The sequence below is a fragment of the Podarcis gaigeae genome (assembly GCF_964106915.1).
Source record: "Podarcis gaigeae genome assembly, chromosome: 12".
Taxonomy (NCBI): domain Eukaryota; kingdom Metazoa; phylum Chordata; class Lepidosauria; order Squamata; family Lacertidae; genus Podarcis; species Podarcis gaigeae.
In genome coordinates this window covers 4,631,270-4,647,852 of record NC_139688.1, presented here as the reverse complement: position 1 = coordinate 4,647,852, position 16,583 = coordinate 4,631,270, and the positions used below count along the sequence as shown (strand labels likewise).

Sequence of the window (16,583 nt, the reverse complement as noted above, 5' to 3'; positions counted from 1 at the left end):
CGACCTCCTGATCGGCAAGCCCTAGGCTCTGTGGTTTAGACCACAGTGCCACCCGTGTCCTTATACTGCCTATAAAACATTTTTTCAAATAAGGAGGTACCCTGTGGCCAGCAAGCCCCAGGTGCCCCCTCGCATGCCCATGCCAGCCTATTTCCTGCTTGCTGCATTAGATGCCACTATGTGGTTATTTGTCGGCCCTCCAAGCTGTGGGGGACGTGGGTGGCGCTGTGCGTTAAACCACAGAGCCTAGGACTTGCTGATCAGAAGACCGGCAGTTCGAATCCCCGCTACAGGGTGAGCTCCCGTTGTTCCGTCCCTGCTCCTGCCAACCTAGCAGTTCGTAAAGCACATCAAAGTGCAAGTAGATCAATAGGTACCGCTCCAGCGGGAAGGTAAACGGTGTTTCCGTGCGCTGCTCTGGTTCGCCAGAAGTGGCTTAGTCATGCTGGCCACATGACCCGGAAGCTGTACGCCGGCTCCCTCGGCCAATAAAGCGAGATGAGCGCCGCAACCCCAGAGCCGGCCACAACTGGACCTAATGGTCAGGGGTCCCTTTACCTTTGCCAAACTGTGGGGCCCAGCTCTGAGCTCCACCCCAAGCTCCACTGCTTTGTGTTGGATCTTGCAACATTGGATCTTCCTCGCTGAGCGAGGAAGGGAACAGATTCCCTGCAATCGGTACCCTATATCCTTATTAATTTGGGGGTACCATGTTTATCCAGCTGCGTAAAGATTCCTTTCCAAGAAATTGGCTTGAAGAACAGAAGGAAGCTGTCTCCCTGCTTTGTCTTGGAACGGCTCCTATAGAAACCGAAAGCCTTGCATGTTATCCTAGCTTAGCGAGGCATGTTCCCAAGTGGATTCACTGTTTAGGTTTTAGGAGGATGTGGGTGGCTGGAGTTTTCTGCCAAGTTGATTGAGCAAGTTCACGTCTTCCCGCAGTTTGTCTTTTGATCTGGGGCTTCTATCTCTGTAGAGAGCAGGGCAGCAGAATTCTTTTGCTCAGGCAGGAAAGAGGATCAGCTATGGAGCTCCTCTTGGTAGGGGCTATTTTGGGGGCCCTGGGAGTCTCCGCAGCAACACTCCCGGGCTCAGAATCCCCCCCGGCGCTGCTGCCCCGAAACGTAGCCAGGATGGCCGTCGAAGAATACAACCAGGAATCGGGCGGGCAAGCCGTTTTCAGGCTGTGGAAGATCAGGAGCACACGCAAAACAGTAAGTATGGCAGGGGTCCGATTCCCTGAAACGTTCTTCTGTTCAGGAATGGGCAGATCTGTCACTTTCAGTTTATTTCCATTGCTCATCTTTCTTTCTTTTTTAAAAAAATGCCGTATTTTTTGCTCCACAAGACTCACTTTTTCCCACCTAAAAGGGGAAGCATGTGTGCGTCTTATGGAGCGAATGCAGGCTGCGCAGCTATACCATCAGCCAGAACAGCAAGAGGGATTGCTGCTTTCACTGCACAGCGATCCCTCTAGCTGTTCTGGCTTCTGAGATTCAGAATATATTTTTTTTCTTGTTTTCCTCCTCCAAAAGCTAGGTGCGTCTTGTGGTCTGGTGCGTCTTATAGAGCAAAAAATACAGTAATTTGTATTGGAAATTTTATTTACAACATAACATAAACCCCTCACCCCTCCAATACAGAAATACAATAGTCATAACATACAACAATACAAACAACCAAATAAAAGACTTCCTTGATCCTGATTCTGGCCCCCTAATTTACTTCTTATAAGCTGTTTCCTTTATGAATAATTATTAAGATTTTTCTAATTATAACTTAAATATCCACAAAGTCTCCTGCAGACATTAATCAAAACAAGCCCAGGTTTGTATTTTAGGGCACTGTTTTGTGAAGGATTCTCTGCGTTTTCCCCATGCTTTCTGAAACGCTTGTCTAGTGTGATCTCTAATTGCCTCTGTTAATCTAGCCAGTTCAATATACTCTAACAGTTTGTCTTGCCATTCATTTTTTGTTGGCACAATTTCTTTTTTCCCAGTTTTTAGCAATTAGGATCCTTGCCACTTCTGTGGCATAGAGGAATATTTTCTTATTTTCTCTTGCTATACCTGTGTCCGTTATCGCTAGTAGAAAAGCTTCTGTATTTTTCAAAAAGATATACTTAAACATTTTTTTAAGCTCATCATATACTATATTCCAGAAGCTTTTGATTTTTTCACAGGTCCACCAAACATGTGTAAGTGTCCCCTCTGTTTTACCACACCTCCAGCACAGATTTGTTTTCGTCTTATACATTTTAGCTACTTTGGTAGGTGTTAAGTACCATCTATAAAACATCTTGATTAGATTTTCCCTCAATACTTCATAGGCTGTAAATTTCCAGTTCTTTCTCCATAGTTCTTCCCACGCTCATCTTTCCAATCATACCTTCAGTGCCCCAGATGAAAATTCAGCACTTTAGTGCCAGTCTTTCCTTAGTTGCACATCTCCTCTGTTTCTCATGCTTCCAGTCTTAATTTCGGTTATCCATTTTTTGCAATAATAATAATCCTGAAATTTCATCGTCATATAGCGCAAATCTCTCCCAACAAAGCATATTTTGCAAAGCAATTTCCTGTCTCTACAACAGAAAGTGCAAGGGACAACATGCAAGCTTGTCTTTCTAAAGAACTTTTGACATGGATGTTAGGATCCCAGCAAGGGAAAAACTGGTGGGGGGGGGGGTAAACATTTGTCTTTGCGCTATAAGAACTTGTAGACTTTGGCTGTTGCGGAAACAGTAACACATAAACAGTGTGTTTCCAGAGGGATGGAGGGTCGAAAAAGCTTTTATGTCAACTGGAGGGATTTTATTTCCTCTGTTCCACATCACCATTCATGTCAGCTCAGAGAATATGGACGCCTTGGTTTATTTTGGCGTGTCACGATTTCTTCCTCTTATTACTTACTGTTCGTTTGCTTTGCATCTAGCGTGGTGTAATGTCCTGCTAGGGACGGGGGTGGCGCTGTGGGTTAAATCACAGAGCCTAGGACTTGCTGATCAGAAGGTGGGCGGTTCGAATCCCTGCGACGGGGTGAGCTCCCGTTGCTCGGTCCCTGCTCCTGCCAACCTAGCAGTTCGAAAGCACATCAAAGTGCAAGTAGATAAATAAGTACCGCTCCGGCGGGAAGGTAAACAACATTTCCGTGCGCTGCTCTGGTTCGCTAGAAGCAGCTTAGTCATGCTGGCCACATGACCCAGAAGCTGTACGCCGGCTCCCTCGGCCAGTAAAGCGAGATGAGCGCCGCAACCCCAGAGTTGGCCACGACTGGACCTAATGGTCAGGGGTCCCTTTACCTTTAATGTCCTGCTACTACAACTTTGGGTTGTTAGTAATGATCATTATAGAATCCTAGAATTGAAGAAGCAGAAGGGACCCCAACGGCCATCTAGTCCAACCCCCTGGGATGCAGGAACTCCTGATTATGTCACAAGAAAAAAATTGTTTAAAAAGGAATAGGATTTCAGGGGAAGGGTTGGAGGGAGGGTTAAGGACGGGAACCAAAAAGCTAACGCACATTAATGGTTTCAAATGCAGAGGAAAGGGGCAATGACCTCATTGCATTTTAAACCACTAATCTGAACATACCTTTAAATTCAAACAGATTTTCTAATCCTATGAGGCCCTGATAAATCTGTTAAGCGTTCACATTGCCGCATGTCTTTTTCCTGCCTTCTCTTTAAACAGCCCCCCCCCCTAAACTCTCCACCCGAAAAGCAGCAACTGAATTCCTGTTAACGCTTTGTTTATGCTGCTTTGATAAAAAATGCAACCATTTCCCTGGCACTCCAGCGACTCACTGGCTCGCTCATTCCCTATTGCCAAACACTTACGGGGAGATTATGGAGGAAGGCTGCCTGGGGCCCAAATGAGGGAAGAAGTCCTTTTCTTGTTCATCTTATGCATCAACAAGAAAATGCTTCTGAACTTTTCCTGCATCCCTCCAAAAAGGTAGAGGGAAAGACTGTAGATTGCAAGCTCCTTGAAGGTAGAGACCTGCCTCTCTGTCAGGAGCGAGCCAGCAATAAATCACACACAGAAAGTGGAGTTAACTCTTTGTTAGAAGAATCAGGATCTGCTCAGGAGTGCCGGGCTGTAATGGTTCTAGGGGTTGCTCGTGCGTAAATCGGCGCCACGCTTGGCTGGGTTACCTGGGTGAACCCTTTCTGTCCGGACAGCCGCTCACCCATGGCTGGCTTAATCGCTGGCAGAATCCGTCAGTGGGCGTTTCTTGAACTTCTTCCAGCAAAGAAGCTCTTTGATGCCTAGTCTCCGCCTACTCTCCCTGCGCGGAAGCCTTCTGCGCAGGGAGGGTGTGGGTAGCGGAGGACCCGTGCTCTCCCTGCTGGTCCCCGGCGAGGAGTCATGGGACCGCCTTGCCGATTCCCCCATCTGCCCCCCTTCTCCACTGGTGCTATGCTGATTTCCTTCCACAGAAGATGGGCTGCTTCTCTCGCTCCCGGGACGCTCTCCGGAATCCCTCTAGAGCCCTCCCTCTCCCTCTGGCTCCGATGGCAGTTCCCTGACATGGGCCTAATGTTGTAAACAAAATCTGCCCTTTTCCCTTATGGGGTATCCAAGAGCCCATATACAGTCCTTACATAGGTTCCCTATTGGTAGGAGAAAATAACAGAGGCCAACCAGAGAATTATGAGAAGCAAAGCAGCTAGTAAGCCTGATCTTTATTGATCTGTTGCAACAGGGTCCTCACTCACCACAACGCAGGAGGGAGAAGGAACCCAGAACAATGGGACGCAAGGCCTTATATAGACATTTTAAATTACCTGCCCTCAAGCTCAAGACCACCCCTCCATACATCATACATACATCACAGAAGGGGTGTAACCTAAGACCACCCCCCACAAACATCATATCTACATCACAGAAAAGGCGGTCTAAAACAGAAATCTGAGTGACTTGTTTATCTCATCTGACAGGTTACCTGTTTGATGGTCACTTGATTGGCTTGCCTGCTTACTTGATTGGATACCCTGGGGAGCCTGGCCAGTCTTTTGTAATGATAAATACTTGTTGTTGTTGTCGTTGTTTAGTCGTTTAGTCGTGTCTGACTCTTCGTGACCCCATGGACCAGAGCACGCCAGGCACTCCTGTCTTCCACTGCCTCCTGCACAGTGGCCTAGCGTGGGTTGTCAGCACCCGGGGCAAGGCAAGTAATTTGCGCCCCCTAACCCGCACGCCTGGCAACCCCCCTCCACAGTGGGCGGTGACCCGGCGGCTCGGATCGGATTCGCACAGCAGTGAGAGAGAGTGAGTGAGCCAGGCCTTAAGAGAAAACATTATGAAAATGATTTATAGGTGGTACATGACCCCAGTCAAGCTTGCTAAGATTTATCATTTGCCCAATAATAAATGCTGGAAATGTAATGAGACTGAAGGTACCTTCTTTCACCTTTGGTGGACCTGCCCGAAGATTAAAGCCTTTTGGGAAATGATTTACAATGAAATTAAGAAAGTACTTAAATGTACTTTTCATAAGAAACCAGAGGCATTTCTTTTCGGTATGGTGGGCCAATTGGTGCCAAGGAGGGATAAGATCTTTTTTATGTACGCCACAACAGCAGCAAGGATTCTACTAGCAAAGTATTGGAAGACACAAAAGCTACCCACGCTGGAAGAATGGCAGGCGAAAGGGATCGACTTTATGGGACTGGCAGAAATGACCAGCAGAATCCGTGACCAGGAGAAAGAAACTGTGGAGGAAGATTGGAAGAAGTTTAAAGTGTATCTTAAAATTCGCTATAAAATTGAGGAGTGTTAAAGTGTGAAGGGAAAGGAAGATGTATAATTACAGCTATATTTATTCTTTTTGATTTAATGTGATATTGAAGAGGAGAATAAGTTTAAATTTTAACTGGCTAAAAGAGTTGCTGAAAAATTGTAAAACTAGGATGCAAAAAGGGGAAGGTATGGGGAAGTCCGAGAAAAGAGGCTTATGAAAAGGAGGTTAAGAAAGTAAAATTTATGTTTTTGTGTGTGTTTGTTGTTGTATGTATTGTTTAGTTGTTGTGTCGATAAAATTGGAAAATTAATAAAAAATATTATAAAAAAAAAGAGAGTGAGTGAGCCAGGTAGGGGCAGAGAGCTGCGAGTGCGCCCCCCCCAGATGTTGCGCCCGGTGCGGCCAGCCCCCCCTGCACCCCCCACACTATGCCACTGCTCCCGCAGTTTGGTCAAATACTTAGATAAATACTTAGTAATGATAAATACTTAGTATATATCTGACTGTGCCCCCAAATACCCCAGTAATAAGATCATTAAGTTTGTAGATGATACAACGGTGGTTGGTTTAATCACAGCTGGAGAGGGGGGGGTGGCCTATAGGAAGGAAGTTGAGCAGTTGGGGGAGTGGCGCAGGAAAAACAACTTACTCCTTAACTTAAAGAAAACAAGAGATCATTGTGGACTTTAGGAAATGTAAATTGAATATTCAGCCACTTATTATTGAGGGGAAGTGCGTGGAACAGGTCTCGGTGTTTTGATTTCTGGGAATGGAGTTGTGAGATGACCTAACCTGGGGAGAAAACAGCCAAGACCTGATGAAGAGAGCACAACAGAGGTTATATTTTCTGAGAATCCTCCGGAAAAACAATATCGCAAAGGACCTGTTGATGGCATCTTACCATTGCACTGTGGAGAGTGTATTAACTTATGGTCTCTGTGTGTGGTTTGGGAGCTCCATGGTCAGGAAAAAAACAATGCTGTGCAGGGTTGTAAAGACTGCGGAGAGAATCTACGCTTCCAGGTGCCATAAGAAAGCTGCAGAGATAGCGCAGGATAGTGCGCACCCCGGAAATTATTTCTTTTAGCTTCTGCCTTTTGGAAGAAGGTACAGGGTTATAAAGACTAGGACTAGCTGCCTGAGAAACAGATGCAATTCTGGTTCTAAACGCAGCATAAGGGGTCTCTATAGTATAGTTTAGTGTATTTTAAAATGGGGTTTTTAGGGGTTTTTGAATTTTTTATGTAGTTTTTCAGTTTCATTGTTCTGCATGGGACAATGACAATAAAGATATCGTATATTGTATATAACTCAACCTACCCACAGGCTCTATCCCAATTCGCTCCCACTCCAACCAACCACCCAACTCCCAACAAATTCCTTCCAGAGCTGGTTTTATAGTCCCTCTGACTCCACCCCCTGGGTCCTGATTGGGTAACCTGTTTAACTATTTCACCTCCAGCACTCTCATATGTTAACGTCACACCTTCTTCCCTTGGGGGTCCCCCAGCTGGTTCCTCTCACCCAGGGATGCCAACTTGAATAAAATATTGGGGGAGGGGGTCAGGTAAGCCTCGCCCTGCATAATTGATCACATGACGTGGCATGCACACCTTGAATGGCAATGGCCATCAACTTTGGGGGGAGGCCAGCCCCCTCAAATATATTATTGGGGGCCCCCAATCTGGTGGAACGCTCTGTCGCAAGACACCAGGGCCCTGTGGGATTTGACATCTTTCCGCAGGGCCTGCAAGATGGAGCTGTTCCGCCTGGCCTTTGGTCAGGGTTCAGTCTGACCCCCTTCTTTCTATGGGACCCTGTATGTAAGTGGCCTCCGTGGGACTTTGTATCGGCCCATATGGGACCAGCATGGGTGGCCGAGCCTGGTGAACTTTTAATTCCTTGCCCCTACTGTTATGATTTGTGAGTTCCCACTTCATTTTATTTTGATTTTAAATGTGGTTCGAATTGTATTTTAAACTAATCATTTGATTTTGTGTTTTTAATGTATTATATATTTGGTGTTAGCTGCCCGGAGGGCAGGGTATAAATTTATTATTATTATTATTATTATTATTATTATTATTATTATTATTATTATTCAATAATTAAACATACTTTTATATCTTATTCAATTTTTTTTGACTTCCATCCATCCTGTCTGAAAATTTTCCAATCTAATCTCTCAGTATGCATTTTCCCTATTACATTTCAAACTCATAACCAATAGCTCTATCTTTCTTCTACTTTGTAACACTTCATATATTTCTCCTTACAAAACTTCTTGTAGTCCTACTAGCGTAATTTGTTGATTACAGTCGCTCTTCAAATAATTCATATACTTCTTCCAATCTTCTGTAAATCTCTGGTCCCACAAGTTTCGAATCCTTCCTGTCATTTTGCCCAATTCTACCTAGTCCATTAATTTCATCTGCCGTTCTTCCTTCGCCGGAATTTCTTCTTGCTTCTTATTTATTTATTTATTTATTTATTTATTTATTTATTTATTTTTCTGCTCCATAGAGATTTGACTGGGGGGTTCACTTCAGCATGGACTTCACCATCAAGGAGACCCTCTGTCAGAAAACGGGCAAGTACAGGATTGGAGACTGCAAATACAAACCGAATGGGGTGAGTGACAGGGTTGGACTCTGGTTCGAATACCTGGTGCATGTGGTCCTGCCTCCAGGTGCTGCTGTTGTTGCTAAACTATAACTCCCCTTGTTCCTATTGGCCACGTTTGCCACGGCTGATGGGAGTTGGAGTCCAACAGCTAGCTCCGCCTCTGGGTCCCCCTCCTTGGTCTAGAACATGTGGGAATGTTCAGGGATGCAGGAAAGGATATATTGTCTGATTATATCCTTATCCAACTTGTGTTAACAAGTTCCACAATATCAGCAGAGTAACATTCCCGTTTATTTTAAATTTGCAACGTCTGTGTTTGCTCAGGCTCGCTAAAGCCTCTATAATAACTGTTCTGGTATTTCCCTTTGTTCCCTCATAAAATATAAGAGACGACACAGTTTTTTACAAAAGTATAAAAAGAGTTTACTCACATTCTGTTCACAGTTGGATCCCAGAAGGCAGACTTAGCTTAATGAAGTAACATACATTTGGAATCTATCTCTTAAGAAGACAGTCCCTTTGTCCTCTCTTGGCTGGAGGCCAAGAGAGCATCTTTGGCTAAGCAGATGTTGCTTCTTCGATGCATGTATTCAAAGCCCTGCCCTGTGCTTTTGTCGTTACCTGCACAGGTGAGGCCACACCCACCTCTAGTCACACGCAGAGGAAGTCTGTCCCAGTCCAGAAGGAAACAGGAAGTTTACCTGCTGGCTGGACAAACATCCCTCCCCATGTGTAAACATGTTCACTCTAGGAATGTTGTACTTGACTGCTCTTGTGTTTCACATCCCACAGAACAGGCACGTCCAACAGGTAGATTGTGATCTACCGATAGATCACTGGACATTTGTGGCAGAAGATCACCAGTAGATCACTGTCTCCCCCCAAAAAAGCTCCCCTAACAAAAGCTCAAAACTTTGACCTGAACCCCCAAAACTGGGCTTTCCTCATCCCTAACAAAATCTCAAGAACTTTGACCTGAACCCCAAAAAAGGGGGTAGATCACTGCCAGTTTTTAACTCTGTGAGTAGATCGCAGTCTCTTGGGAGTTGGCCACGCCTGGTCTAGAAGCTCAGGATGAATCCTAAGAATCCTGACCCATTTTCCTCCTCTCCAGACCACCAGAGATTGTTCTGCCGAGGTCTCAGTTCATAACTTCATGCAAGATTCACCGCTGACGTCTGTGAATTGCCATCCGTTGCAGGTGAGCTGTTTGGCGGCTGAACTGGGACCATAAATGGTTTTACTGGGAGTGTGAGGCTAATTTTTTGTTGTTGTTGTTGAGTGCAAGGCTAATTTAGGGTTGCCATACATCTGGAATCCTTCCTTCCTTCCTTCCTTCCTTCCTTCCTTCCTTCCTTCCTTCCTTCCTTTCTTTCTTTCTTTCTTTCTTTCTTTCTTTCTTTCTTTCTTTCTTCTGCCCTTCATCCAAAGATCTCAAGGTGGTTCTCAACATACAGACCCTCCGAGTGCCCCTATTTTCCAGGAACAGTCCGGGATTTACAGAAGCCCAGTCCCAGTTTCTGAGTTGATCCCGGAATGTCCCTCTTTCCCTTAGGACGTCCCTATTTTCCTTGGAGAAATGCTGGAGGGTTTGAACATATCGGATTGCATCCCTGTGCTGCCTGTTTTGTTTGTGTTTTTTATCGCCGAACGGAAGCGGAAGAAGATCTCTGCTGACTGTTCCTCTCGTTCTTCCTTTGCAGGCAAACAACCCCAACAGCAGGAACGCCAGACCCCAAGCGATGGAGGCCGCCCAGCCCAGAATATTTGTGGAGCAGTATTTCCCATCTTCCTTTTCTACTGCAGCTCTGACAGCCCCTGAAGAAGAGTAGAGGCACCCCTTGCTGTCATCCACCAAGCTGAGCATCCCTCTCGGAGTTGGGACCTTTCCGAAATCGCTTTGGTCCCATGGACATTTGATTTTCTGAACTCATTCGGCTCATAGAATATTACTGTAGACTCGTGCTATCCAAATATTGTTATTTGGTTTCTTTGTGTTTTAAATGCAGGTTTCTTTGTTTTTTAAATGTAGTGGTACCTCGGGTTAAGTACTTAATTCGTTCCAGAGGTCCGTTCTTAACCTGAAACTGTTCTTAACCTGAAGCACCACTTTAGCTAATGGGGCCTCCTGCTGCCACCGCGCCGCCAGAGCACGATTTCTGTTCTCATCCTGAAGCAAAGTTCTTAACCTGAGGTAATATTTCTGGGTTAGCGGAATCTGTAACCTGAAGCGTCTGTAACCTGAGGTACCACTGTGCTGCCTGTTAGCAACATACAAATGGACCGCTTATAGATGCAGACTTTCTTTGGAAAAATAGAATGATACTTGGAATGCGGGACGTGGGTGGCGCTGTGGGTTAAACCATAGAGCCTAGGACTTGCTGATCCGAAGGTCAGCGGCTCGAATCCTCGTGGCAGGGTGAGCTCCCATTGCTCAGTCCCAGCTCCTGCCAACCTAGCAGTTCGAAAGCACATCAAAGTTGAAGTAGATAAATAGGTACTGCTCCGGCGGGAAGGTAAACGGCATTTCCATCCGCTCTGGTTTCCATCACGGTGTCCTGTTGCCCCAGAAGCAGTTTAGTCCTGCTGGCCACATGACCCGGAAAGCTGTCTTTGGACAAACGCCAGCTCCCTCGGCCTGAAAAGTGAGATGAGTGCCTTTGACTGGACGTCCAGGGGTCCTTTACCTTTACCTTTTTTTTACTAGTTTTGAATCCCCGCAACGGGATGAGCTCCCGTTGTTCGGTCCCTGCTCCTGCCAACCTAGCAGTTCGAAAGCACGTCAAAGTGCAAGTAGATAAATAGGTACCGCTCTGGCGGGAAGGTAAACAGCGTTTCCGTGCGCTGCTCTGATTCGCCATAAGCGGCTTAGTCATGCTGGCCACATGACCCGGAAGCTGTACGCCGGATCCCTCGGCCAATAAAGCGAGATGAGCACCGCAACCCCACAGTCGGCCATGACTGGACCTAATGATCAGGGGTCCCTTTACCTTTACCTATTAGCATTTGGAGTGACTTTATGCAGAATATACGAGCTTATTGATAGAGGAAATTGTATCGGGATAATACAACTCTATACATTTGTATACTAATGTGTGGAAACATAACTGAAATTATTAATTATTTCTATATTCGTTCACTCCCCCCCCCTCTTTACCGCTTTTTTTTATAAGCAAAATTATTTTAATAAAATATCAAATAAAATTTAAAAAAGCATTGATTTTCTAAACTCATTTGGCTGGTGGAATATTACTGTAGACTTGTGCTATCCAAATATTATTAGTATTCTAGGATGTGACTGAGAGGTGTGTGTGTGTTTTAAATGTTGCATTTTTCCAACACTACCGTAAAGGGTTTGACAGTCATTCTGGTTCTCATAGACCAGGGTTTTCCCAACTTGAATCTCATGGGTTGTGGGCTGAAATAGTGCCTGCTTTTAATCTTAGTGCAATAAATACTTTTTACAACTTTGGGTTTCGCTGGTGTCTTATAACACTGCGTCAACACCTGCATCAGAAAGCCTCAAATTTTACATTTTAATGAGGTCTCCTGTGGCAGATCCAATGATGTTTTGCCGCAAATTGCCCATAAATTGCTTTGAGTGACTATTACAACTCAGTTTGCAGGGTCCATCAGAGGTTATCTGCAATAGTCAATCATGGAAACCTTCAATAAAAAGGAATAGTAATAATAAAACACCTTTTGCAACTGTTGCTGTTTAGTCGTTTAGTCGTGTCCGCCTCTTCGTGGCCCCCTGGACCAGAGCATGCCAGGCACTCCTGTCTTCCACTGCCTCCCGCAGTTTGGTCAAACTCATGCTGGTAGCTTCCAGAACACTGTCCAACCATCTTGTCCTCTGCCGTCCCTTTCTGCTTGTGCCCTCAATCTTTCCCAACATCAGGGTCTTTTCCAGGGAGTCTTCTCTTCTCATGAGGTGGCCAAAGTTCAGCTTCACGATCTGTCCTTCCAGTGAACACTCAGGGCTGATTTCCTTCAGAATGGATAGGTTTGATCTTATTGCAGTCCATGGGACTCTCAAGAGTCTCCTCCAGCACCAGAATTCAAAAGCATCCATTCTTTGGCAATCAGCCTTCTTTATGGTCCAGCTCTCACTTCCATACATCACTACTGGGAAAACCATAGCTTTAACTATACAGACCTTTTGCAACTGTTGTTGTTGTTTAGTTGTTTAGCTGTGTCCAACTCTTCATGACCCCAACTACCTTGTGGCAAACCAACACCAAACCCGTTGCCAGGATTAGTTAATAGTTAATCCAAGGGTTATGTGGTTTGTTTAGTTGAAATAAGAAATAATACCATTGCCCTATGTGTCAGTAATGATCCAAGACTGGGTCTGGCAACAAACCAACATTTCATTGACCTGCTCAATGGCAAAATGCAAACTCAGCCGTCCCACAGATTCTTGCCACAATGGACTTTATCATCTGTACAATTTAAAATATTCAGTTTTGTTATATCTGTCAATCCTTAGGTGACTATGTTTTTAGAGCTTGTGAAGCAATATCCCACAACCAGACGGTTGGTGTTCTTGCTGTGAAGAGTTTTGTAAGTACTATAAATACTTTGACAAATTCCACATGACTAGGGAGGCAGGGTAAAATTGGCCTGGATACCTCCGGTGCACTGGTTATAAAATGAGCAAGTCGCTCTTCCGGTTTTGGTCTGAACTGTGGCGGAGCTTCAGGTTTAAGCCATGGCCAAGTCCAAGAACCACACCACACACAACCAGTCTCACAAGTGGCACAGAAATGGTATTAAGAAACCCAGATCAAATAGATATGAATCTCTGAAGGGGGTTGATCCCAAGTTCCTGCGGAACATGCGTTTTGCAAAGAAACACAACAAGAAAGGGCTGAAGAAAATGCGGGCTAAGAATGCCAAGTAACCAGCTTGCCTCCAGATGGCAAAAGGGACTGACTTGCTTGGCAACTGACTAGCAGTTGTTTTCATCTTTTCACTCAAGGAGTTTTGTATAAATAAAATTGAGTGTAATGTGAAAAAAAAAGAAAAATAAAATGAGCAAGTATGCGGTTAAAATGCACACGGTCGACGGGACCCAAAGACCTATGGTGGAAAAAAATCCCACATGGCAATAAAATGTTGGGTTGAGCCCAAGAAAGAGGTTAAATTATTTTTGTATGCCACAACAGCCACCCGAATATTACTTGCTAAAAATTGGAAAACACACGAACTACCAACAGTGGAAGATTGGCAGATGAAGATGATGGATTTTTTGGAGCTAGCTGACCGGAAGAATCCGCGACCAGAAAGAAGAGGAGTTTGAAGAGGACTGGAGGAAATTCAAGGACTATTTGAATAAATATTGTAATATAAAAAATAGAAATTAATTAATAATAATTATTATTATTTAATTATTATTAACAATTGTTTAATTAATCATTAAATAAATGGGATTTAGAATGTTAAGAAAAGTGAATAAGATGGACTATAATTGGAAATTGTTTTAGTTTAATAATGATACTAGAAAGCTGTTACTTTTAATTACAAGGAAACTCAGAAGGGAGGGATTTGAGGAAGTCAACCAAGATGTTTAAAAGGTTGGATTTGTGAAGAATTAAGTTAGTTGTTATTGTTTATCTGTTTATTGTCCCCCCTTTTTTTCTTTTTTCTCTTTTTTCTTTTTCTGTTTTTGTGTATCATCTTGCTTTGTGAAAACAAAAAAAATTCCTTCCAGTAGCACCTTAAAGACCAACTAAGTACTAAGCCGTGTTGGCAGACCAACACGGCTACCTATCTGTAATCTTGCTTTGTGGTTTGTGTTATCACGGTGGAAAATCAAATAAAAAATTATTTAAATAATAATAATAATAATAAAATGTTGGGTTGCCACTCCAACTAAATTTGGGCCCGCCTGGAATACTGTGTCCAGTTCTGGGCACCACAGTTTAAGAAGGATATTGACAAGATGGAAGGTGGGCAGAGGAGGGTGACCAAGATGATGAAGGATGTGGAAACTAAGCCTTATGAGGAACGGTTGAAGGAGTAGGTTTAGCCTGGATAAGAGGAAACTGAAAGGAGATATGATAGCCATCTTCAAATATCTTTTTTATTTTTTTTATTTTCAATGCAAAATTACAACAAAAATTACAAACATCGAATCCAAAATAAAACAGTACAAACAGGCAAAAGAAAAAACCCCACAAAAGAAAAAAGAACACACAAAAACACACATCTACAAATAAAACGATATCATCATTCTAATCTAGTCATTACATACATATTCACATATTGACATCCTTCCTTTGTTCTAAGACCTCGAAATTTTTACTCTTTCTAAATTGTTGTGTCTAATGTAGATTACCTCTATTTTTATACTTTTTGCACCATTTTCCTCTTTCTTTAACCCTGCAAAGCTTCATTCGTTACATGCAGATATGCTTACTCCAGAACAATGTTTTTTCATATACTCTTTAGAACATCCCCATTCTTTCAATAATTTTGGGTCCGATTGTCCCCTTATGAATGCTGTGAGTCTTGCCAGATTTATATATTCACAAAATTTAATTTGCCATTCTTTCATTGACGGAATTTTTCTCCCTTTCCAATTTTTTGCTATGAGCATCCTGGCAGCTGTTGTCTCCTAGAGAAATACAGTGGTGCCCCGCAAGACGAATGCCTTGCAAGACGAAAAACCCACTAGACGAAAGGGTTTTCCGTTTTTCGATGCGCTTCGCAAGACGAATTTCCCTATGGGCTTGCTTCGCAAGACGAAAAGTCTTGCGAGTCTTGCGATTTTTTCCGCTCCCCCCCCTTTTTCTAAGCCGCTAAGCCGCTAATAGCCTTTTAGCCGCTAAACTGTTAAACCGCTAATAGCGCTAAGCCGCTAAGCCGCTAATGGGCTTGTTTCGCAAGACGAGAAAACCTCTAGATGAAGAGACTCGTGGAACGGATTCTTTTCGTCAGTGGCGTAGCGTGGGGGGTGCCAGGGGTGCCGGCCGCACCGGGCGCAACATGGGTGGGGGGTGCACTCGCACTAGCAGCTCTCTGCCCCTACTAAAATCCACGGGTTAGGGAGCCTGCGCTCGCTTGGCTTGGCGAGGAGGTTGCGGAAGGGGGAGAGCGAAGCCTTCTGCTGCGGGCAAAAAAAGGAGAGGAAGCCGGGCGGGCTGGCTGGCTGGCGGGGGTCTGGCTGCGCCTGCTGCTGCCGTTGCCGCTGCTGCCGGGCTTTGACAGCTTGGCGAAGCGGAGGGAGAGGAGCTTTATGGTTATTGCAGCTCTCTCTCCACTGGCCGCCTGGGTAGTGAGCCAAGCCGAGCAGGGAGTCTGGCGAGGGGGTGGGAAGAGACTTTCCCCCCTTTTTTCCCCCTCGCCTGGTCAAAAAGGAGAGTGGAGTCTCCTCAGGGCGCCCTCAGGCAGGGCAGGGCAAGGCAAGCAGAGCGAGGAGAGAGAGGGGAAGGGGGGGGGGAAGCAGCCAGGAAACGCCGCGGTGTGGAGGGGGAATCAATTAAGGAGAGAAAGCGAAAAGCCTTGGAGAAAGGGAAAAAAGGAAAGAAAAGAGGCAGCTCCGGGAGAGCGCGGGGGAAAGAGAAGCCTCGCTGCTGCTGCTGCTTGGGAGAGTAAATTACTGTACTTGCCTTGCCCCGGGTTAGGGGGCGCAAATTACTTGCCTTGCCCCGGGTGCTGATAACCCACGCTACGCCGCTGGCGTAGCGTGGGGGGTGCAGGGGGGCCGGCCGCACTGGGCGCAACATATGGGGTTAGGGTTAGGGGGCGCAAATCCATGGGTTAGGGGGCGCAAATTACTTGCCTTGCCCCGGGTGCTGACAACCCACGCTACGCCACTACTTTTCGTCTTGCGAGGCACCACTGTAATTTCCTTTGATGGTCAGGAATATCGTTTGTGATTATGCCTCAGGGTTTTTTTTACTAAAAGATATTTTAAACATCTTTTTGATTTCTTCATATATTTCGTTCCAAAATTGTTTAATGGGCCATCTTCAAATATCTTAAGGGATGTCACATGGAGGAGGGAACAAGCTTGTTTTCTCCTGTTCCGGAGGGTGGGACTCGAACCCATGGCTTGAAATTACAAGGAAGGAGATTCCGACTCAACGCCAGGAAGAACTTTTTGATAGTAACAACAGTTCAATAGTGGAACGGACTTCCTCAGGAGGTTGTGAGTTTTCCACGACATTTCAGCTTACAAGGGCTGAAAACGGGCTGTGTCTGTGAAT

The 16,583-nt window shown here is 44.9% G+C and overlaps 1 protein-coding gene across 2 annotated transcripts; it reads left to right on the top strand.

Moving 5' to 3' along the window:
• Positions 1 to 893: 893 nt before the first annotated feature.
• Positions 894 to 11,835, top strand: LOC310827857 (cathelicidin-4-like). Of its 2 annotated transcripts, XR_014556508.1 has the most exons (5): positions 894 to 1,214; positions 8,266 to 8,373; positions 9,482 to 9,568; positions 10,071 to 10,766; positions 11,075 to 11,835. XR_014556508.1 is itself a non-coding variant. In XM_083704380.1 (4 exons), exons 1-4 carry the CDS (start codon positions 1,026 to 1,028, stop codon positions 10,197 to 10,199), a joined length of 513 nt encoding a protein of 170 aa, XP_083560506.1. In that variant the 5' UTR covers positions 894 to 1,025; the 3' UTR covers positions 10,200 to 10,823. The 2 variants fall into 2 exon arrangements, 1 of the variants encoding a protein (XP_083560506.1); XM_083704380.1 differs by lacking the exon at positions 11,075 to 11,835 and having other exon boundaries at positions 10,071 to 10,823.
• The last annotated feature ends 4,748 nt before the right edge of the window (positions 11,836 to 16,583 follow it).